Source organism: Sebastes umbrosus, chromosome 15 (genome assembly GCF_015220745.1).
Source record: "Sebastes umbrosus isolate fSebUmb1 chromosome 15, fSebUmb1.pri, whole genome shotgun sequence".
Taxonomy (NCBI): Eukaryota; Metazoa; Chordata; class Actinopteri; order Perciformes; family Sebastidae; genus Sebastes; species Sebastes umbrosus.
In genome coordinates this window covers 29389330-29414777 of record NC_051283.1, presented here as the reverse complement: position 1 = coordinate 29414777, position 25448 = coordinate 29389330, and the positions used below count along the sequence as shown (strand labels likewise).

Below are 25448 nucleotides of genomic sequence, written 5' to 3'. Positions count from 1 at the left end.
TATTGAAATACTGGACGTTGAAGGGAAAATTAAAGAGCCACTGCACAATCGTCTTTTATCAGCCCATTAGAAACTTTAACCCTGTCTTCAATTACCTCCAGCGTCTTTATTAAAATCTTTATGAAATTCTATTTTTCTTAGATTAACTTTGATGTATTCATCTCCTACTTCAGCTGTCAAAAATGACTCTGCACCAAAGTCACCTCCATAAAACAGCCTCTCAATTATTGAAGTAATTTCCTCGGTTCTGATTCCCAGCAGCCACCGGGCTCAGCGTCGACAGAAATAATTGAGTATTTTCCCCATATTGTTTTGAAAGTGATAACACACTCCAACACACCAAAATAACATCAAACAACAGATGGCGTGGCCCCGATTCGATCGCACACGTCCGCCATTCAGTTGCCACCTCAAAGGTAAGATTGACTTTTAATACAGCCGTCATCCACCAAATGGAAGGAAGTAATGGCTGTTATTCATCACCTTCAGGCCTCCAGCAACAACATTGGCGTCATTAACGTCACATAAAAGGCACATATTGTCGCAGCTCCCCTGTGTGTCTTCAGGGAGCTCCGCGGTATTGGTTCTCTCAACACATAATGGAGCTAAATGAGGATTTATGTTTTCACAGCTGGTAAATAATTACCAGAGAAATGTGTTCGCTGCAGGAGACATGATGTGAAGTCGTTCTATTTTTGGTGTGGATGGGTGGCGATAAAGACGGAGGTACAAAAGATCAATAAGGAATAAAGACATTGGAGTATTTCATTGGCAGCTGTAGAGAAATCTAACGACATGGTACAGCGTCGTCAGATTGGTCGCCCTCACAGCTTCCAACTTTCATCAAGTTGACTAAAAGACAACATGTTTGCAAATATATTATATAATACTCTGCAGCTTTTTCTCCTAAATTTACCACTTTAATCTCAGAGAATATCAAAGTTGTTTTTTCTCCTAAATTTGTAACTTTATAATCTAGTAAATTTGTGATTTTTTTCTTGTAAATTTGTCCACTTTAATTTCTGAGAATATCCAAGTTTTTGCCTATAAAATCGCACAAATACATTTTTTTTGGGCAGATATTTACCACTCAGAAAATATCTCCCTTTTTGGTCTTGCAAATTTACAATTTTATAATCTCATAAATTTGTGATTTTTTTTCACCTGTTCCCATTTTGCAGCAGTAATAATAATCTCAGAGAATATCCAAGGTTTTTTCTCTTAAATTATGACTATAATCTCGTAAATTCAGAGTTTTTTCTCTGAATTTGCCACTTTAATCTCTGAGAATATCTACGTTTTTTTGTTGTAAATTTGCAACTTTATAATCTCCTCAATTTGTGATTTTCTGTCTCGTAAATTTGGCAATTTAATCTCTGAGAATATCCAATTTTTTCGGTCTTGTAAATTTACAACATTATAAACTCATAAACTCGTTAATTTGTGAGTTTTTTTTAGCATTTAGTTTTGTAGCTGTTGAACACACCTGTGCAGTATTAGAATAAGTCTATTTGGATGTTGTTTTTTATTGTTAGTTTTTATTATGAGCTATAATAATTGACTTGGGACGGTGCTGCAGCTCTTTAACTCATTAAAATGTTCCAGCTGCCCTCTGTGATGAAGTTCTGTGAATACGTTGTGTTTTTGTAGGTTTTTCTTAGAAATATATTTGACAGGTTGCCAGTAGGCCGCCAGCGTTAAGTGAACAAAAACAACAAACACATGTTGATTATTTCAGTAATTGGATTTGGTTCGTCGTTTATTCCTGAACGTAAAAAGTTTAATTTTATTCAGTTTTATTTGGGCAGAAAAACAAACGTAGCTGCTGACATAAAGAAAACAGTCCTGAGGGACGTTTGAAATGTGTCGCTCTGAAAGAGAAAAGTGAAGTGAGTGAGTCAGTAAATGGTTCTTCGCTTAAATCATCATTACCATCATCATCATCATCATCATCATTATAACACACATCAAGAATATACAGAGGAATTTAAACAACAATCTCTCTAAGAGGGAGGACGTCTTTATGACTCACAATTGTTTGTCAGCTCGATTTGATTCTGTTGTGTTGATGAAATGAGTGTCTGCTGAATGATAACGAGGTGATGTCTGTATTTCTACTGCAGATGGTCAGAAGCAGGAGACGAAGCTGAGCGGAGGAAGCAACAGACACTGTTTCAACAACCTGAAGGCCAACACGCAGTACAAGATGAGCGTATACGCTCAGATGCAGGACGGGACTGAAGGGCCTGCAGTCACTGTTACTGAGAAAACACGTGAGTAGATACCCAGACGGTCACACTGGACACCTTCACACACTGACAGAAACAATGACACATTATATTACTTTAATTTCAGAGAATATCCAAGGTTTTTTTCTCATAAAGTTACAACTTTATTATCTCGTAAATTTGGCAAAAAGAAAAAATATTCTCGGAGATTAACTCCGAGAATATCTTTTCTTTTCCTCTTAAATTTACGACTATAATCTCATAAATTTGTGATTTTATTTCTTGTAGATTTGCCATTTTAATGTCAGAGAATATCCAAGTTTATTCCTCGTACATTTATAACTTTATAATCTTTAAAATTTTTGTTTTTTTCTCGTAAATTTGCCATGCTAATCTCGGAGAATATCCAAGTTTATTTTCTCGTAAATTTACGATTTCATAATCTCATAAATTTGTGATTTTTTTCTGGTAGATTTGCCATTTTAATCTCAGAGAATATCCAAGTTTATTTCTCGTAAATTTACGACTTTATAATTTCACAAATTTGTGTTTTTTTCTTGTAAATTTGCCACTTAAATCACAGAGGATATCCAAGTTTTTTCTCGTAAATTCTGACTTTAATCTTGGAAATTCAGAGTTTTTTTCTTGGAATATTAACCCCCTTACCAGGTTCCTCAGTTATTATTATTAACTACAATGGCCCTAAGCGCCAAAGTAGCCTAAGTAGGACATTCATAACCGTAAAAAGATCATTTTTAACTGTAAGATTTAAATCCAGAAACACCTGAGAATTGCTTCAGCTTGGAATTAAATGTGTCTGACTAATCAGCAAAAGCAAAACACTGAACACTGTATACAATAACATATATAACAAGGTGTTTTTTAAGTAAAATGAAGCATCTTTCTCTCTTTGTATTTATTCAGAAATTCACTCAGTTGTTTAGCAGAAACAGCTAATCCTGAAAAACATTTCAGAGATGCTGACGAACAAAATGTTTTGCACATAAACGCACCACGTTTGTCTCTCAAGTGAGGCTGTAACACTCAAGCACACTCATACATCCACCACTGACACATCAAGTACTTTACCTCCTTCATATGATGTCCCAAACTCCCATTTAAATGTGCCCATGCGTGTGTCATAATAACAATATAGCAGAAAACACACATGCTCGACAAACACACTCGTACAGAAAACTGCTGTCAGCTGTCATTGTGTATGAAAGAAGCCCACTACAGGCTGGGAGGACGATCATGTCATTTTAACATAAAGCTTCTTTTATCCTCGTGGGAGCGTCGAGAGCCGAGTCGTCTTCCTTCCTTTCAGAATGAGCCGTTTGTTCTGCACCGGCAGCCCCAAACACTAATCAAGACCCACTGTCTGGGGGGGAGGGAGGAGGGAGGGACGGAGTGTTTTCTGTTTCATTTTCAATTCGACGCGTACGTCAGCAACGCCTGGAGGAAATTTCTTCAAATTCGGCATTCACATCAACATCTTGGTTTTTCGCCGTCACCATCTTGGTTTTTTGGGAACCAGAAGTGACACGAGAGAGTGGAGCTAAGTACAAGTACCAGTAGCACAGCAGTCCGTGAAATAGTCATGAAATTTAATGTACTGATTCGTGTACATAGACACGAATTTCAATTTTTTTTCGAAATCAATTCGTTTGTAATAAACGTAATTGTGAAGCAGGAAGTATAAAGAGCAGTGAACGCCGTGTAGGGAGGAGGCCGGGGTGAATCGATGGGTCTAAAAACACAGGACTTTCACCCAGGAGACTGGTGTACGTGTCCCGTGTGAAACCGGAAGTCAAAGTTGATTTATTTGTCACGTAATTTCCGTACCTAAGTTTCAGCACTTCCGGTGTTATTTAAACCTAAATTGTGATCTTTTCCTCAACCTTACAAAGTAGTTTTGTTGCCTAAGCCTAACTAAGTAGTGTTATTTTGAATAGACTGGAGCGGAAATTGAAAAAGTTCGTTGTTGTAAGTCGTGCTGAGCGTCACGAAAAAAAGACTGTATTGGTATTTAATAATCACCACACCCGCTGATCTCTATTTACCGTCACCTAGCCGTTTTGCACGTTTCACTGTACCTTTAAAGATGTTAAGTGATCTCACTTCAGCTCTTTGTTTCGGTGCACATCAGTTTGCAGAGACTTGAAACTTTGCTTCCAGCATCCGACCAACTGAGCGTAACATTCTAGCTCAGTTAGTCAGAGTTATTATGTTTCTGCATGTATCTGAAGGTGTTGATTGATTTGTAAACGCTGCGTTGTATTTGCTAGACAATTATAATGAATGCTTGACAAAAATTATAGCAGGCATAATGTTTCCTGAGATGGATTACCTTTCAGGAGCACATTTAAAAGGTTCTGCAGGTTCATACCTGTAGCATACTGAAATGAATGAAGTCAGGACAAAACAAAAGGGAGGAGAGGCTGGAGAAGTGAAAGCAAGAAAAAAAAGAGATAACCACAGAGATAAAAGAAAGGAAGGGATAAAGACAGAAAGCAGGTATTCATAAGCTTGAAGCTGCTCCCCTCCGTCCTGTATAGTACTGTAGCTCTGCAGAGAGCCTCCACACTGATTTATTGCTTTGTTTTGATGCAAATGAAAGCCAGAGACTTTTCTCCAAATGACTCCTCCAATCGCTGCAGGCAGCCGCTACAGAACGCTCCCCACCTGCCATCACAAGTAATTCACAGCCTCAGGTAGCTGATTTACTGCCCAAACAGCACTGAGTGAGTAAACTGGCTGTTTGTGTGTGTCTTTGGGAGGTAAGAGTAAAGGTAAGGAGTTGAAAGTAGAGACAGTTGGAGTTTGATTTAGACGGCGGCCGACGCTGTGATCAATCTACCAGATTATACAGTAGCTGAAATCACAGAGCTGAACGTGGTTATTTTACACATTCTATACGTTAGATGTGTGACTCCGTGGGCCGTCTGAGGCTCTCGGCTCTCGGCTCTCCAGATGTTTTAGAGGGGGAACTTAATTTCAGGGTGGTGATTGTTTTACGATGAATGTGGTCATGATTGCAGGTTTACACATCTTCATGTGCGTCTCGTTTATTCTCTCTACGCAGTACCCGTCCCGACCCCGGCACCGACCAAGCCCCCCACCACCACGCCACTACCCACAATCCCCCCTCCCAAGGAAGGTAACAGCTGATTTTTATATTGTTTATTATTGTTGATTGTTAATTTCCTGATGTTGATGTATTGATTTTAATGATCTGTTTGTTTCATATTTATATTTATTTGCAGTGTGACGTCACTTTGTTTCAGGAATAAACTGCAGCCGAAATTACCAAAGTACATTTGATGAAGTACTTAAGTACAGTTTTGATGCCATTATATTTGAGTATTTTATTTTATATTACTTTAAACTTCTACTCCACTACACCCTCTTATTCAATTCGTCAAATAATTGTCCGTTTTGGTCTTTAGTTGACTAAGAACACTTCATAATAACCATCATTTTTGGTAATGAATAATCATCAAACATTCATAAATGGTAAATTGATAGTTAATTAAACTTATTTAATAGTTATTTTTACTGTTGACAAACAATACAATTATAATTAATAATGTATATTAATTAATATTAATGCTATAATTGATTGTTGCACATACATTATAACATTGTATATACTATATATTTAAGTATTTGTTAATGATTAAGATATTATTTGTAAACCTTAAAGAAATTATTTGTAAAATATTTTTAATCGTTACATAGATAGATATTAGTAACACTTTGTTAATGGTTAATAACTGGTTTATTAAGCATCTATAAACATTATTTGGATAAAGTTGCAACTGATTATTATATTATCTTGTTAAATGATTAATAGATACTTTGTGAAACATCTATAAACATTATTTAGATAGATAGTTAATAGTTTGTTAATGGTTATTAATTGATTTCTGGTCCATCTGTCTATGTAATGTTTAGAGATGTTTTACAAACGATTTCTTAAAGATTTACAAATAATTTGGTAATTATTAACAAATATTTAATATGACATATAAAATCTTATAATGTTTACATTAGCACAAAGCTGTAGGTTGTTCAACACGCCCACATGACAATTAGAGAGTTCTTTGTTAAACATAAAAACTGATTACTGTCGTCTAAAGAAGTCAAACTTTTTATCTGAATGCGTTCTTTCCTTTTCCTTTTCCTTTCTTATCTCACTGACAGAGAAACTAAGTTTAGCTCGCTGTCTGCCCACATTTCATCTTATATAAATCACAATGTGACATGTCAGTTGTTATATGAAGAGCTTGAGGTGTGTGCACGTGTGAGGACGACCGTTTAGTGTCAGTCAACACTCGCACTGCACGAGTAAATAAGCTTTAACTGCTCTCCTCCCACACACACACACTAAATTATGGCATATAAAAACAGGCTCATATATAGATCTATATTTATATATGTGTGAAGAACGGTAGGGATCATTTTCAGTTCAAATGATCTTACACATACAGTAGATGACATAGAATTACAGAGATAAATCTTCACCAGAGGGGTAATTTAAAATAAATGTAAAACTGAGCATCTCCACAAAAATCTAATTCACATTCTTCACACATCTGTCACCACAGAATGAACATTTTAAAACACTGCATCACTGTTACAGTAAACAAAACACATCATCAGTGTACAGTACAAGTCTTATTTTAATATTTAATTTCAGCATTTTCAATCACCCTGTAAGAGAAGAAGTCCTTTCTTTAAATGATGGAAACTTATTGTTCATAAGATATTTTAGTTTTATGAAGGAAGGTGAAACTGCCCAATAAACATGTAACAAATTGGACATGTTGGACATGAAGTCCTTAAAGGGATAGTTCAGATGTTTTTTTCAGTGTGGTTGTGGTACTTCTCTATAGTCAGTGTATTACCTACCTAGGAGTACCAGCACGGGAGTAAAGTAATGTACTGCTGTGGATGGGGGCAGCAGCAAAATGTGTTTTAGACATCTAAAAAGATTTAATTCATTTTTAAGTGTACGTTATATTTAGAATATTTTCACCACTTTACCTTGACGTCAGACAGCCCTTTCTTACAGGGAACTGAATCCGTTATCTACGCTCTTCTTCAAAGCCGCCAGACTCCAATGAAAAAAAACAGTAATTTTGCCTCGAAGAACACGAGAGTTGCTGGTCTACTGCTGCATCGATCGGTTAGTTTGTTCGCGTTATTGTCAAAGTCACACAATAACACAAACAAACTAACCGGTCGAGGCAGCGGTAGACCAGCAATTTCCGTAAAAATACAATTTGTCAACGGAGTCTGGTGGCTTTGAAGAGAACATAGAGAACTAGGCTTCAGTTCCCCGTCAGAAAGGGCTGTCTGATGGCGACGTAAAGCTGTGAAAATATTCTAAATATAGCGTACAATGTTATCAGTCGATTAAATAGGCCTTATCAAGGGTTTATCAGCCTCATAGATATGGGTGAGTAGGGGCCTGCTACACCTACTAGTAAGTTCAAAAGGCCGTTATCATCTATTCACATGGTTTATCACCGATACGAATACAAGACAAGGTTAGGCGGCGACCCTTAGTGGCCGTATTAGGAGGAAGTCATCTTAACGTAACTTAACTTCCATAACAAACGTACCTATTTTTAAACCAAACTAGGATCTTCTGCATGTTTGAGTTAAAATATTTTCTAGTTTGAATATATTACATCTTCAAAACTTTGTTTCCATTAGTGTGCAGTATGTGGCTGAGACACAGTGCAGTCTTCTTTTCTCTGAAGATGTATGTGGATACTCCAATGAACTGTAATTATGTAGTATGAGATTAGTTTTTAAGTTATTAATCCTTAAACCTCAACCCCTCTTTGTCTCATGTTTACCAGCAAATGGAGAGTTACGAGGTTGCAGCATGGTTGCAGACTTAATACAGCTGAAATTAAGTAACTTAAAATAAATCTATATCAGCACTTCTCCCCCTCAGAACACCGGATCAATGCAAGCCGCAGGCTGGGCTTTTATTGTGAAAGAGAATCAGTTTATTAAGTAAATGTATGCAGTAAACAAAGAGCAGATTAAAGCTGTCTGCAGATCAATCCGGCAGCGGCTTGACCCTTAAATGTGATTTTATTAGAGGAGAGCAGGAAATGATTGGTGAAGAACGACGGAGGCAACCTTTAATGAGTTTAACGTATTTTCAATCGTTTACAAGTTGAGACCTTTTTTAATCGAATCAATCAAAAAGTTTATTTCACTCTGAAGCGGATTTTCTTCCCGAGTCGTCATCCGCCAAAATCAAGTCAAATATTGTTTATTTGCACGGTGATAAAACACAAATGAAAGCAAAGTTATAGAACAAGAAAAACAACGACAAGAAACAAAGAAAGCAGAGAAATGAATAGATATTTTTTGAGGGGTTAGGAGCCACCTTTAAATTTCCCTCCAGCAAACGAAACAAAAAGGAAGTCGACCAAATGTAACAAAAATATTAAAGTATTTCTCTACAGTTCAGACTCATCATATCAAGTTATTTAATAAATAAGAACAAATATATTCACATTAATGAAGATTTTACAACAATCAGAGAGACATGAGACCATAAGGAAAATAGATCTGAGTGTTCAAACAACACGTTCGGCATCGGAGACCGACGCTCTAGGTACCCCTCTTGCGTTACTTTTGGACAAACCAGGGACGGCGTGTCAATATGCGCTCGTTACATGCATAGTGTCGTTTCAAAATAAACTTCTGTTTTCACAGGAAGTCATGTTTAGGGGCAGTTCACACGCTGCCTTTTTTTGCACCCTCAAATCCAAGCGCATCGTTCCCAAGAGCCTATTTTTCAGGGCGCGATGGCTGCACCCCGACATGAACACAGTTCAACTTTTGGAACGCCGTAGCGTCAGTCTACAGTAAATATATGGAGAAGTTAATCATTTTTAGTGCAGGGCAACCCAGAGTTTTACGATCTGTCTCACGGACTATTTTACTGGCTTCACCCTTTCTGACCGATAACGTCACAACATCCGGTTGAAAGGTCGACCGCCAGACTGACACATGGAGTAGTAAAGCTACTGTGAGGGATTGACGGTGCTGGAAATCCATTTATCTTTGTTTTTCCTTTGTTTAGTTCATTCAGTGAGGCTTTTACTGCTAAATTACCTCAACATTATTATCGTCATTGCAGCACGCAGGTTTTGGTTGCTTAGTAACGGAAGGCGCGTCAGGAGCACAACCTCCCAAGCACCTTGGATAAAAGGATGAAAGTTGCACGGCTGGCGTGTTCTGCATGTTTTAGAAGAACCACTTAGTTAGGGTTAGGAAGTGGTTGTTGTTGACGTTAACTTCACTGACAAGCAACTCACGGGACTGACGACACCAAGTCACGTGACTAACCACTGACATGACAACTTTCAGTTTCACACAGGACTTTAACAGCGGTCTCCTGGTTGAAAGTCTTGTGTTTGTTTGACCTGTCCACCTCTCCTCCCTCCTGCCTTGAACGGACTCTCACGCTATCAATACTACGTCACATTACTCCGACTGTCTCATCTGCATCCTCCTCTATCTCCAACCCTATATTTTGTTTACATCCATCCTCCATCTCTTTTGTCCTCGTTTTATCTTTTACTCCTTGTCGAAAAAGCAAAAAAACTAAACAAACAAAAACGTGCACCCTCTTCCTCTTTGTCCAGTCTGTAAGGCGGCCAAAGCGGACCTGGTCTTCCTGGTTGACGGTTCCTGGAGTATCGGTGATGAAAACTTCCTGAAGATCATCCGCTTCCTGTACAGCACCACCGGAGCTCTGGACCAGATCGGCCCGGATGGCACACAGGTACCACAAACGATGTTGTTGTGGATCCTGCTTTCTCTTATGCATTCTTGAAACGGAAATGTAGGTAAAAAGGTGACATCTGTTATATCCTAAACACCTGGTGTTGTGGCAGCTCTCCATCCGCGCTGTTTGATTGACAGAAATACTACAAAAAAATAACATAAAATGCCTCTGAACAACCAGAGATGAAGACTTGGAGCTCTGTTTTCTTTGGGGAAACATGACAAAAGCTGCACTTTGCCAGTTAAATGGTGAATCACAGCAGCTTTTTCATGCTTGCCTCTGTTCTGTATAGTGGTGACTTGTTGTGCTGGCAGGAGAGACGGAGCAAAGAAAGAGAGCATCAATGGTAATCCACTGAGAACGGCAATGCTGGTGTCAGTATTGACTGCACCCGCCGCTCCTGTGTTAAGCAATATTTATTTATATTAAAGCTGTCAATCGATTAAAATAGCTAATCGTGATTGATCCCAAATTTATCGCATATGTTTTATCTGTTCAAAATGTTCCTTAAAGGGAGATTGGTCAAGTATTTAATACTCTTATCAACATGGGAGTGGACAAATATGCTGCTTTATGCAAATGTATGTATATATTTATTATTGGAAATTAATTAACAACACAAAACAATGACAGATATTGTCCAGAAACCCTCACAGGTACTGCATTTAGCATAAAAACACTGCATTTGATTATCATAAAGTGGGCATGTCTGTAAAGGGGAGACTCATGGGTATCCATAGAGCCCATTTTCATTCACATATCTGGAGGTCAGAGGTCAAGGGACCCCTTATTTAACCTCCTTCCCGACAAGCTAGTACGACATGGTTGGTACCGATGGATTCATTAGGTTTTCTAGTTTCATATGATGCCAGGTTATTATCGTGTTTACTTTGTCTGCCCTAATTGATTAGTAATGTTCCTTTGTTATCCAACAGGTGGCCATCGCTCAGTTCAGCGACGACGCCCGGACCGAGTTCAAACTGAACTCCTACGGCAACAAGGAGCGACTGCTGGACGCCATCAACGGGATCTCCTACAAGGGAGGAAACACCAAGACAGGTGAGCGTGCAGCAGAGGAAGACAAATACACAACGTAATGAGGAGAGCTGTGAACCGTTTCTGTGGTAGGACTGCTCCTCAGTTACTGAACGGAGGATGAATTTTATTATTGCAGTCTGGTAGAGTTTCAGGAAACACACGAGAGAGCAGTCGGGATGTGTAAATCCAGCTTTTCTCCCAGAAGAAATCAATGTGTGAGACGAAGCAACAGTCTAACGTCTGCACACACACACACACACACAAACACACGCACACACACACACACACACGCACACACACACACACACACACACACAGCTTCCTATAACACTATTATCAATACTTATTTAGCAGCAGGCAACCACACAGACAATTACATCTGTGTGCTCTTGTGTCAATATGCGAGTCAAACATTTACACTTTCCTGCCCTCGTGAACGTCTTCATGAATACATTCATGTAAAACAAATAAGAAGGTGTTTGCATTAATGCCTACAACCTAGTGTGTGCGTGTATAAGATGCACGGAGGCCTGTATTTCTTGAGTGTGTAATGAGAGGAGGTCTGTGGGGGAAGCAGGGAGAGTCATTAATCAGAGTCAGTTTCTCAGGTTTGTCACTGCTGTAGAGGAATTCTCCCTCTGCTAATGTCACACTGTCAAACACCAATCCAGTCCCGGTTTGGGGAGTTTAAGAGCACTCAATCAGCTGCAATTAAGACTCTCTCTCCCAGTGTTCCCACAGGCCTGGACAGGATTTGATTACTGGATCTATTGGACGGGCCTGGTGCTACTTGAGGCCTTTATTGAAATGTAATAACCATGCAGCAGCTCTGTGTGGTCCATCCTGCACCCAACATCACATCCTGGAGAAAATCCTGTGATCAAAATACAGTCTGGTGATTTAAAATGGAGGAGATGAGGATTATTTTTGTATTCTCAATTAAGGCTGTTAATTAATCCAATGATTGTCCATAGTTAATCGCAAATTAATCGCACATTTATCAGTTCAAAACTTACCTTAAAGGGAGATTTGTCAAGTTTTTAATCCTCTTATCAACATGGGAGTGGACACATATGCTACTTTATGCAAATATATGTATATATTTATTATTAGAAATCAATTAACAACACAAAACAATGAGAGATATTGTCCAGAAACCCTCACAGGTACTGCATTTAGCATAAAACAATATGCTCCAATCATAACATGGCAAACTGCAGCCCAACAGGCAACAACAGCTGTCAGTGTGTCAGTGTGCTGACTTGAATATGACTTGCCCCAAACTGCATGTGATGATCATAAAGTGGGCATGTCTATAAAGGGGAGACTCGTGGGTACCCATAGAACCCATTTACATTCACATATCTGGAGGTCAGAGGTCAAGGGACCCCTTTGAAAATGGACATGGCAGTTTTTCCTCGACAAAATTTAGTGTAAGTTTGGAGCGTTATTTAACCTCCTTCACGACAAGCTAGTATGACATGGTTGGTACCGATGGAGTCTTTATGTTTTATAGTTTCATATGATACCAGTATCTAATATAAATGGTTTGTATCGTCCGTGCAATCAGGTCGAGCCATCCAGCATGTGAAGGAACACATCTTCACGACAGAAGGAGGAGTCAGGAGGGGGATCCCCAACGTCCTGGTGGTCCTCACCGACGGACGATCTCAGGACGACGTCAACAAGGTTTCCAAGGAGATGCAGATGGAAGGTCAGAGCTCTGCTGTTTATTAGGAAATAAGACAATAAGATATCCAGTTTGGATTTCAGGATTTGAGAAAGATAGTGATTTTATTTTAAAATTATTACGTCAACAGATGGAAACAGCAGCACTAAATATAATTTATATTCACATCAAATATTATAGTTGGTTCATCATAGCCGTAAACATTCAGCATAAAAATTAATGTGTGCCAAAGTCATGGAAGACGGAACCTGCTAAGATAAAAAAAAAATGAATAAATAAATATGTCATTAAATAAAAAATAAATGTACCCATTAATTAATTGATGAAATATGACATACATTGATATTTCTTTTTTAATTTGCTTCTTTATTTATTTATCTTTGTTTTAATTCCGTTATTTATTTACTCCTAATTTTCCCTTTTATTTATTTATGTTTTTATTTCTATTAATTTTAAATGTATTTATTTATCTTTGAATTTATTTTTTTATTTTTTCACTTATTTTTGTATTTATTTTTAATTAATTAATTTATCAATTAATTAATGTATTTATTTTTGCACTTATTTTTTATTTGTTTTTGTATTTATTTTTAAATGTATGTATTTATTTATTTTCCTTTGCTTAATGATGCAGAAATGCATAAAGAAATGTAAAAAGAAATAAAGATAGATATAGATATAAAATAAATAATACAAATTAAAATTAAATGCAAATATAAAAATTAAGTGCAAAAATAATTAAATAAATGTAAAAATTAATACAAATAAATACAAAAATAAATTAAAGGAGAAATTAAACAGAAGAGTCAATAAATAACAGAATGAATACAAAGCTAAATAATTAAACATTATACATCTCTACTTCCTGTAAAGGGTACATTGTGTTTGCTATCGGCTTCGCTGACGCCGACTACGGGGAGCTGGTGAGCATCGCCAGCAAGCCCAGCGACAGACACGTCTTCTTCGTGGACGACCTGGACGCCTTCACGAAGATCGAAGAGAAGCTGGTGACCTTTGTGTGTGAGGCCGCCACTGCCAGTAAGTAACCAACGACGCTGATCTCAGATGTGATCCTGGAAGAGATCAACGTGTTACATGTGACATTTCCTGAAGGAATGTGTCTTCTTAATCAAACTCACCTTTGTTTCTTTGCCCAGCTTGTCCGTCGGTACCGATGAGCGGCAGCACGACACCAGGTAAGACTCAAAGAGAAACCCCTGGATATTACACAGTGTGTACAAGTACCCCGAATACCCTGACGGTCGTATTTGCAGCTGCTTATTTTCAAGACCCTTATGCAAACAGAATATCTATTTATGTTGCTCATTGTCATGTAATATTGGTGCCACTAGGAGGAGTAGAAAAACATACACCAACCGTTAACAGCAGCCCATTTGGTGAACTTTCTGAGTCTTCTAATTCACCCTTCGCTAAGCTTCTCCCCCCTCGGTTACTGTTGCTAGGCCTGTCAAGCTTTTGCATCCGGCATGTCAACACAGCGTTTTTTTAATGATGTCCTTGAGAGATATTCAAAAGGAAATAATGGCAGATTTCTGGAATTATAGTTAGGAAACATCAGAGAGAAGTAGACAGAAAGGACTACAATCTGCACTTTAGAGTAACATTCAAACTATGGGTTTATTTGTTGGCGGAGTATTGGACAGTGGCTGTTTCAGGGAGGAGCTTAGCAAAAAGGTCAATTGTTTTTTTCCCTTTGCCATCTGATTTCATAAATAAGACTGATGTCAATGTCACACTGAACTCAAACAGGAAGAGGTTCTTTGAGGTGTGTCTATTACATTTTCAGGAAATTCTTACATTATTGATGCTCGAGGTCTTAAAGAGACAGGAGCTAAAACGGAGCGTTTCAGACAGAGGTCAAATACAGGTATATTCAGACAGACAGTATGGGGAAAATAAAGTGTTTTTTGAACATTAAAGCATGTAGAAACCCAAAATAGTATTAAATAATAAAAGTAGGAACCTGGAAATGAGCATGATATGTCCCCTTTAAAAAACTAAGATACACCTTTGAAATACAAGGTGTCTCTGCGGGACATTTTGTTTTTAACATCAGTACCAAACTGTGGGAGGATCAAGTCCAGTCACTTTGGTTCTGTAATTATTACTGTGATGGGAGCAGAAATATATCACACACTCGTGCACTTCGATAGGATTAAAATCACTGACTTGTAATATTAAAATCACTGGATGTGCCCTGGAGAAATAAATCTTATTTCGTGAAAAGGTAAGCTCCATGTTGATTGCACCAACAATGAATCGTTAACTGTAGTTTTATACGACATTCCTTCCTCCTGTCGTCAGGTTTCCGTATGATGGAGCTGTTCGGGCTGGTGGAGAATCGGTACGGCAGCGTCTCTGGCATCTCCATGGTACCCGGCACCTTCAACACCTTCCCCTGCTTCCACCTGCACAGCGACGCTTTCCTGGCACAGCCGACCAGGTGCACAGACATATTTATCACAAGTCTCCTCTCTCATCAAAATATGAGCTCTGATATCTCCAGCGGACTACTGACTGTATCCAGATAAATCCACACTCAATCAAGCTCATATCCTTGTGGCTCACAGGTACATCCATCCTGAAGGGCTGCCGTCTGACTACACCATCACCCTGCTGTTCAGGCTGCTGCCCGACACCCCCGAGGAGCCCTTCGCCCTCTGGGAGATCCTCAACAAGAACAACGAGCCGCTGGTGGGAGTCATCCTGGACAGTGAGTCCGTAGTCACTGGGAGCTGAAAACAAATCAACATTTATTTCTGTTTTTTTGCTTTATTTATATGATTATAAATCCATCACAATCATGAACTGAATGTATAAAACACAAGAGATGCTCTCATGCAAGAGCGGTTCAGGTAAACGCTGTCCTTTACAGACCTCCAATTAATATAAATGAGGGCTGTCAATCGGTGAAAATAATTCATCACGATTAGTCGCACGATTGTCCATAGTTAATCACAATTTATCGCACATTTTTTTATCTGCTCAAAATGTACCTTAAAGGGAGATTTGTCAAGTATTTAATACTCTTATCAACATGGGAGTGGACAAATATACTGCTTTATGAATATATTCACTTTTCCTGTCAGAGTGCAAAAAGCCACTGAAACAGAGTTGAAATCACACGGCACCAAAAATCTCCCCTGAAACTTAAACGGCTGTGAAATAAGAGGCCGAGTGTAAAGTATCACAAATTAGAGGATGCTGGAATAATGAGGGGAAAGTAAATCTCTTCTATAATTCCAGGTTTATGTAATTAAAGCTGTATCTTTCTATATTGCAAAAAAAAAGAAAAATAGCGCTGCAGGATTTCCAGTCTGTCGTATCAGAGTTGTGGAGGTCAGAGGTCAAGGGACCCTTTTGAAAATGGCCATGAAAGTTTTTCCTCGTCAAAATTTAGCGCAAGTTTGGAGCGTTATTTAACCTTTTTTACTAATGTATTCATTAGGTTTTCTAGTTTCATATGATACCAGTATCAGACTTTTCTTATGCCTTTCTTTTGGAAGTTTGGACTTTCTTTTTTTAACTTTTTTCGAAAAAAATTTCGGACATTTTCACACTTTTATTTCAGACTTTTTTCAGACTTTTTTTGGTCATTTTTCAGACAATTTTCAGACATTTTTCGGATATTTTCAGACTTTTTTCTGATATATTCTGGACATTTTCAGGCATTTTTTTTCAGACTTTTTCCTCGCCAAAATTTAGCGTTAGTTTGAAGCGTTATTTAATCTCCTTTCACGACAAGCTAGTACGACATGGTTTGTACCAATGGATTCATTAGGTTTTCTAGGTTCAGTATCTTCACTCTAGCGCAAAGTTGCATTAATGCGTTAAAGAAACTAGAGGCGTTAAAACGAATTTGTGTTATTATTGCGTTAACTTTGACAGCCCTCATATAAATAAAAAGGATTTAGTAACGTGTAAGGTGCCACTCAGCATCAGGACTAATCCACAGCAGTGCTTTATTTAGTTGTTGACGTGTATTTCGTGCGTCTTCCTGCAGACGGAGGAAAGACTCTGACGTTCTTCAACAACGACTACAAAGGAGAGTTCCAGACGGTCACCTTCGAAGGGCCAGAAATCAAGAAACTCTTCTACGGCAGCTTCCATAAGGTCAGAGTCCCTCCTGTCCTGTGTTGTCTGACTGCATCCTCACATGCTGACTCATTGATCGATAAGTGAACAGTTTTTGATGTTGAAGTGACACATTTTGATCATCAGTGACGAGTGTTATTCCTGCTTTTGTTCATTAGTGTGAACACAGCTGTGATTAAGGGTGAGATTGTTGTCATAGTGATGTACAGATGAATGTGACAGCAGCAGCAACATGGTTGTTTGAGAGGTAGTTCAAATTAGAGATGTGCCTATTGCAATTTTCTTTTCCAATTTTTAATATTTTCTTTTTTCCTGAGAAGAGAAGAGAACGTCCACAATAACACTGTGACTATTAAATAACACAGTTACAGGACCTTCTCTCACTCAAACACATCTCAAAATAAAATTAATTGCAGTACATCCTACTTTATCTAACATGTTTTTCCAATTGGGAGGTTTATGTCTTCTTCACTCGCGCTGAAGAATGTCCACACCAACGACATGTTGAGTGTGTGTGCGTGTGTGTGTGTGGCTGTGACATTACCGTCTGTGCCGCTGTGTGTGCAGAGTAAAACCATCGTGCAGTACGTGTGTAAATTTAGCTAACAAAAAAATCAGATATAGGAGATTTAGGGATGTTCATAATTAACCGTTTAACCGTTAACAGACACACCGCGGCCGGAGGGAACAGGGGAGACACCGGAGTTTTGGTCGGAGACGATAACGTTTCTCTCTGCGGCGCCCCGTCACTTCACAAGACACGGGAAACCTCTGTTGGTCTGGAGGAGCTGCAGCAGTTATTTCTGCACAGAACGAGCGTGGTGTGTGAGTGAAGGCAGGCAGGCAGGCAGGCAGAGGAGCAGAGGAGCAGAGACTCCGGCCCTAGAGACCAAAGCTACTGTCTCCCCTGCGTCCTTTTTAACAGACGGGCTTCACTAGCTAGAACTTTGCGGTTTTGGTGCTTCCGTGTAGTTTGTGTTGGAGTCTTGTCTGAACAGCGTAGCCACACGCGAGCATGCATGGGACACCAACCCGCAATGATTTATACGTGTAAGAAGTTACAAACAGTCCCTTTTAACATAGAAACTTCAAATTTCCTTCCTTCCTCCACCACCTCCTCCTCCTCCTCCTCCTCCTCGTCCTCCTCATCCTCATCCTCTCTCGTCTCATCTGAAACGTGGCCGAGCAGTGAGACAGCAGTGTGAGTCCTGACAGGCCGACTGTAGTTGAGTCGTGCCCTGATCCCGAACCTGATCCTGAACCAGCTCACAGTCGTGTTGTGTCGGTGCTGAGGGACTCGCTGACTGATCTGCAGTCACTTCTGTCTGCTGGCTGTCAGCAGAGCTTATCCTGCTTACCTCTTCACCTCTTTTCTCCTGCTAGCTCTCTCTTTGTGTGTGTGTCACCGCATACATAGTGGATTTTATCTTCCTAGAGGACCAGTACAGTATACCTGCAAGGCCCACCTGAAGAGTCTATAACATACAGTATACTGTAGCTTTATGTGATTATCACTAATTCGATAGTCGTCTCTGAACTTTTGGCGACTTGTCGTGTCTGACATTAAAAGATGAAATGATCCCCCGTGGGTCACAGAAGTTCAGTCCTCCCTCAGCTTCGTAACGCTTTTCACACTTGGTGGATAAACTCAGAGTGTTTCTGGCTGGCTGTCGTATTTCTTCCTGAAATGCTGACATGTTGGAAATATGACAAGAGGGTAGATATTTCCTTTAGACCGATAGGACGTTGATGCTTCACACTTCACACTCTCAACAGGATTTACAGTATATTAGAGATGTGCAGTGCTAATGGAGGGCGGAGGGACTCCTGCAATGTCTGCTGTAAATGTACCAGTCTGTATTTATACACACACACACACACACACTGTGGGAGACCATTTCAGCCAGTAAAAGAAACAAATAAGAGGAAAACTTCATCAAAAACATATACTGTAAGTCATTATAATGACAAACTTTCTTTAAATAATGACTTAGTATCTCAAAATAATGACTTAATATCTTTAAATAATGACTTAGTAGCTCAAAATAATGACTAAGTATCTTAAAATAATGACTAAGTATCTTAAAATAATGACTAAGTATCTCAAAATAATGACTAAGTATCTTAAAATAATGACTAAGTATCTTAAAATAATGACTAAGTATCTTAAAATAATGACTTAGTATCTCAAAATAATGACTTAGTGTCTTTAAATATTGACTTAGTATCTCAAAATGATGACTTTGTATCTCAAAATAATGACTTAATATCTTAAAATAACAAGAAACTTCCTTAAAATAATGACTTAGTAATGCAAAATAATGACTTGTTATCTCAAAATTATGAGAAATTTTCTCAAATGAATGACTTACTTATCTCGAAATAATGATACAGTATCTCAAAATAACAAGAAACTTGTTTGAACTAATGACGTAGACTAAGTCATTATTTCATTACTTTGAGATACTATGTCACTTTAAAATCTCAAAATATTGAGAAGCTTTCTTAAAATAACGACTTATGAAAGTCCCTCATTATTTTGAGATACTAAATCCTTATCTCAAGATGAGTAAGTCATTCATTTGAGGAAGTTCCTCATTATTATAGGAATCCTGTCCTTCTCTTTTCTCTGTGTGAAGATAAAAACTGATGTTCACATCTAACTCCAGCAGAAGATTATGGAGACATCAAACTGTCAGACGGAGTAACGTCCTCTCTGACAGACTGATTACCGCTCGTGGAAACGAAGCTCACTATTGACGCTATTAGTCGTCTGCATCCTGCTGTTTGTCAAATTGTATAATTGCGTCGACTATAATCATCTGTGGATGCTGAACAGTAATTTCTCGGCTTCACAACTTCAGTAAATAGAATCCAAATTACAGAGCAGACTCTTTAGGTTTATGGCCTGTTTTTCTTAGAGCTGCGTGTGTTTTGAATATTAATTATACAAGTTAATTCGCACTGTTGTGAGTTATAATTGTAACCTATAGAAAATGGAGATTTAAATAAAATAAAATGGGGGGGAATTATAGAGAGACATACACAGATAACCCAAGATATTCCAAAAAGGTCACACAGTTTAGCTTCTTTATTTTTCTCCTTTTCTGTGAACACAGCAGCTGTTCAGGAAATAAACAAGAGAATAACTTTAACCAAATAAAGGTACAGAGGACGGTTTAAAGGGTTCCGATGTGTATGCATGTACAAGCCTGTACAGCTTCCATGACACCAATAAAACTCACTGACAGCAGCTCGCAGCTCTGTTACAGTTACAGGAGTTACAGGAGAGAAGGGGTTAATGATGCTCAGCACAGCGAGGCAGCGTTTCATCCGTCATCACAGTTCAGCTCGTGACTGTCCGTGACGGTGACGGTACTTCCTGTATGTGTTATTATAAATAGCGTTGTCGCTCAGTGTGGTAATTTTAGTTTCGTTTCCACGTGCGCTCCTGATTTTTGTCCCAGTTCAAGCCGGTTGTGGAGCTGTAGATGTGCTTTAAAAAATGTTATATTGGAGGAAAAATCCAGTTACAGTATTAACCTCAATAAGCCTCAGCAAAGACGCAGCATTTTGAATTTCATTTGTTTTTTTATTCATTCAGGATGGAAATATTTTGCACGCTTGTCCCCGTGAAAACAAAATTCACTAATTCACTATTCATTAATATAACTTTTAATGCATTCCTTTCATCATCTATTTAGTACGACGGCATATTAGGGCCATTGTAGGTTAAAAAAAGAAATTCAAAACAAGACTTACGCAGCCCGGGCAGGGGTTACTATTCTGAGAAAATACTCGAAGAATATCAGTTTTTTTTCTCTTAAATTTACTATTTTATTGTCAGAGAACGTGCGATTGTTTTTCTTGTAAATTTACTAGTTTAATCGGTAATATATATATATATATATATTAGGGCTGTCAAATTTAATGCGATAATAATGCAAATTTAATGCCACACAGCTTGCAATTTTGTTCAGTTTTAAATCTAGAGTGAAGATACCGGTATCATCTGAAACTAAAAAAACCTAATGAATCCATTGGTACCAACCATGTCATATTAGCTTGTCACAAAGGAGGTTAAATAACGCTCCAAACTTGCGCTAAACTTTGGCAAGGAAAAACTGTCATGGCCATTTTCAAAGGGGTCCCTTGACCGCTGACCTCCAGATATGTGGATGTAAATGGGTTCTATGGGTACCCACGAGTCTCCCCTTTACAGACATGACCACTTTATGATAATCACATGCAGTTTGGGGCAAGTCATAGTCAAGTCAGCACACTGACACACTGACAGCTGTTGTTGCCTGTTGGGCTGCAGTTTGCCATGTTATGGGGAAATCTTCTTGATTATTTTACAACACCACACAGGAAGAGGGCGCTGTTCCACCACTGGTTCCACCACTGGTTCTACCATTGTTTTGGTAGAGAGTGCACTCCAGATTTTAAAAATGCAAATCTCCACCACTGATGTAGAAAAGAAAAGAACAGAGTAGAAGAGAATGGAGACGTTTTGATGCTTCTGCAGTGTTTATTAATGTATATGTGCATGCTGCAAATATAGAGCACTGATTTAAATAACATGATTATTATTCAGTGGGTTTTATTTTCCATCTTTATGTCAGGCATTTTATGTTATGTATTCTATTTCATCTTATTCTATCTTATTTAATCAAGTATGTTTTATTTTTATTTTTATTTCCCATGTTTTTAGTTAATTTTATGTCTATTTTCCCGTATTGTAAAGCACTTTGTGCTGCATTTCTCGTATGAAAGTTGCTATAACAAATAGTTTATTATTATTATTATTATTATTATTACCACAGCATACAGAGAGAGTAACACACTGATCCTCCACAGGGACGTCTACTCTACAGTAGGGATGTCCTCGACCAAAGAAATTTTTAGTCGACTAATTGATGAGTTGATTTAATGGACAGATCTGTAAAACTGAGTTTCTCCACAAAGAATCGTACAGAAGCACCACTTTAAATCATGCGTTTATCAGAGATGTGCTCATAAGTTTCTTAGAAATAAGCATGAAAAAGCAGAAAAAAGGTCTAATCGACTAAAGAAATCTTAGTTGACTAAGACCAAAACAACCAATTAGTCGACTAATCAACAAAGAAGGGGAAGCCCTACTGTATAGTTTATAAAATATCAAAAATGGCTGCGCCTCAGCCAAACTACTATTTTCATATTGCTTATTTTCAACAGCAGGAAAATTACCTGAAACGAGGAAAAGTAAATTCTGCTTGAAACATATTAAAACTGATGAACTGTGATGAACAATGATTTATTAACTCATTGTTTCAGGTGTCCAGCATTAAAATAATCTAGTTTAAAGAAGTGGAGTGAACATGTCCGATGTTTTTTCTCTCACGCAGCTTCACATTGCAATCAGCAAGACGAGCGCCAAAGTGGTGATCGACTGCAAAATGGTGGACGAGAAACCCATTAACGCAGCAGGAAACATCACCATCGACGGAATGGAAGTTCTGGGCAGGACGGTCCGCTCCAGAGGGAACAAGGACAACTCTGCACCGGTGAGGATATGATATAGCACATACATATAGCACACACATACAGCACACACATTAGCATTGATATAAACATGCACAGTGCTACATATTCAACCTACCGGGACCCTATTTTTCCATGTTTTGGTGTCAAAGTGACGAATGAGGACAACAGTTTCTCAAACCGGTCTAGTATTGGGGCAAGTTGCCACCGTCATTTACATCCACTAAAAGTGCTTGTTTTTTTATGGAGGACAAAACCTGCCAATATCAAAAATAAATTAATAAATAAACAAATGATCCGATCAATATATAAATATGTCATTAAATGTAGCAAAAATAATATTAAAGATAAATGTAGCCATTAATTAATTGATAAAATGTGACATAAATTAATATTTCTGTTTTATTAATTTATCTTTCTCTTATTGTCCTTATTTATTTACTCTTTTGTTTAATTTCCCCCTTCATTTTTGCATTTATTTTTTATTAATTAATTTATTTATAGAAATGTGGAAAGAAAATAATACAGAAATAAATTAGTTTGTGGAAATAAATAAGGGGTGAAATGCAAAGGGGAAAATTGTGCATAAATAAATAAATATAGAAATGCAAAAATATATAAATAAATACATGCATTTAAATGTAGAAATAAATGTAAAATAAATACAAAATAAATTCAAAAAATACATAAATAAATTAAAATAAATGCAAAAATAAATGAATAAATACAAAATAAATGAAAAAATAAATAAATACATTTAAACATTAATACAAATAAATACCTAAATAAATAAAAGGAAAAATTAAACAGAAGCGTAAATAAATAAGGGAATTAATTCAAAGATAAATTAATAAAGAAGCAAATTAAAACGAGTTTGTCACATTTTATCAATTAATTAATGGCTACATTTATTTTTTATATTATTTTTGATACATTTAATGACATATTTATTTATTTATCGAGTAATTTATTGATTTATTTTTTATTTTGGCAGGTTCCGTCCTCCATAGTTTTTTTCCACGACAGGCTCTGATTGTTATTATAAGTGTCTGACATCATGGAAAGAGTCTCGCTCAAGGAGAAGTCTCGTTGTGAAATCTGGCAAGGTGACGTGTTGCCAGTAGACAATGGTGGAATAGTGGAATACATCCATGGTGGAAATGTGAGAGTTTGTTGTGTTGGAGTACAGAAAGCGTCGCTTAGTGTGAAAGCTGTTTACACCTGCAGGACAGTAATTTAAATAATTTAATTTAAATTAAAAGCAGCTAAATGTTTCAAGTCTCTTCAAGTTGATTTTCATAGTCAAGTGAAATGAACGGAAACCAGTGAGTACCTGGAAGGAAGGAAAGAAGGAAGTCTATCAACAGCTTGTAAAGATTTCATTAACTGAGCGTGTTGACTAAAAACCTCCCTGAACTGATAACAGTTAAAACACCCTCCTCCTGATCGGCTAAAAAAAGGCCATCTGGCGTCTTTGCAGGAATTATAGCCAACAGTATTTGATCTTATGCTGTCGCAGCGGTTTCATCTATGTTTAAATATTTCTCATCAAAGCCGAGACATTTCCTTTATGAGTGCAAACAAATGTATTTCCAGCCAGACTTAGCAGAGAGGCAGACGTTGTGTGTGACTGGTTTGATCTCTCTTTGAATAGAAAAGCCGTCACATTGACTCTGAAGTTGAACAATTCCCTGAATCATCTCCTCACCTGGGTGTCATTCTCTTTTTTTACATTTTCTCCACTGGTCACAGTTGTGTGAGTCGCCAAATCTGGGCTGCCAAGTTTTTTTTTACAGAAGAAAACAAACTACTGATCTGAGACGAGATACCCAGCTGCTAATGCTTTCTTTTTATTGATCGTACTCACTACGCGTACGTACATTAACAAGGCAACTTCACAGTACAGCGAGCTTCTAGAACCAGAAAACAAATTTAGCTTCTCTTCTCCGTACATCGGCCTCCAGGAGCAGCTTCTCTCTACTTTGGTTCTTTGAATATTTCAGTAATGCAAGATGAGTCCTGTAATGTGTTTTAAACCCTGTGAATCATCGGGTGAACCTGACTAATAGTCTAATTTTGCACCTCAGAATTCACCACGCCTATTTAGTCAAACTGAAAACACAGACCTTTGTTAAAACTGTTCAGAGGAAAGCTGTGAAACTGAGGTAAATATTCTTTTTTTAGAGACAGGATTATGATTAAAAGTGTTATTTGCACAGAGCTAAAATACCTCGGGACATCCAGTGATTTGTAGCAGTTGCAGAGATCATTAGTGTTTTTTTTTTTATTTCTGCCATGTGACATAAAAATACCACTTCCACTTCTCCTCACATTTTGATTTAAATTCCCCTGTTGATTCCATCACATTTGTTCTCGACATCTACTTTCCCTCCAGCCTCAGAGAAGGTTTCAGACTGCATTAACAGTAAATTCAATCATGAAGTTACAACACTTGAGACTACCTTTACATGCACATTAATAGTCTACGGAGGACGTAAACTGCCAAAATCAAAAATAAATAAATAAATGACTCGATAAATAAATAAATATGTCGTTAAATGTAGCAAAAATGATATTAAAAATAAATTTAGCCATTAATTAATTGATAAAATGTAACATAAATTAATATTTCTGTTTTAATTTGCTTCTTTATTTATTTATCTTTGTATTAATTCCCTTATTTATTTACGCTTCTGTTAGCATTGTAACAACAGAGAAATGATCGACCAAACACAAGTTTCCGAACTTTTTTTTCCCAGTTTATTTTGGTGGTATTGAGTTTTGTTGTGTGTGTTATCGTCCTCTGCAGTTCCAGCTTCAGATCTTCGACATCGTCTGCAGCACTTCGTGGGCCGGCAGAGACAAGTGCTGTGAACTTCCTGGTCTGGTGAGGTCGAAGTTCACTTTCCTCTAAACCTCTCTATGTCTGTACATAGAATACGTGTTAACAACTGAAGAACAGTTTAAAGGAATTTACTGGAACATGTGAAACAGTAAATTTGAACTGTTTAGATTTGTTGTTGTCATG

The 25448-nt window shown here is 37.7% G+C and overlaps 1 protein-coding gene across 9 annotated transcripts in view; it reads left to right on the top strand.

Moving 5' to 3' along the window:
* Positions 1 to 25448, top strand: part of LOC119502886 (collagen alpha-1(XIV) chain-like) — a 209276-nt gene that overhangs the window by 113138 nt on the left and 70690 nt on the right. For all 9 annotated transcript variants that reach the window (XM_037794158.1, XM_037794155.1, XM_037794154.1 and 6 more), the window contains 12 exons: positions 2124 to 2273; positions 5314 to 5388; positions 9911 to 10050; positions 10989 to 11112; positions 12662 to 12805; positions 13655 to 13819; positions 13939 to 13977; positions 15107 to 15245; positions 15373 to 15515; positions 16806 to 16915; positions 22285 to 22443; positions 25230 to 25307. In XM_037794158.1, coding sequence (XP_037650086.1) covers positions 2124 to 2273; positions 5314 to 5388; positions 9911 to 10050; positions 10989 to 11112; positions 12662 to 12805; positions 13655 to 13819; positions 13939 to 13977; positions 15107 to 15245; positions 15373 to 15515; positions 16806 to 16915; positions 22285 to 22443; positions 25230 to 25307 — 1466 coding nt within the window. The remainder of the gene's footprint in view (positions 1 to 2123; positions 2274 to 5313; positions 5389 to 9910; positions 10051 to 10988; positions 11113 to 12661; positions 12806 to 13654; positions 13820 to 13938; positions 13978 to 15106; positions 15246 to 15372; positions 15516 to 16805; positions 16916 to 22284; positions 22444 to 25229; positions 25308 to 25448) is intronic.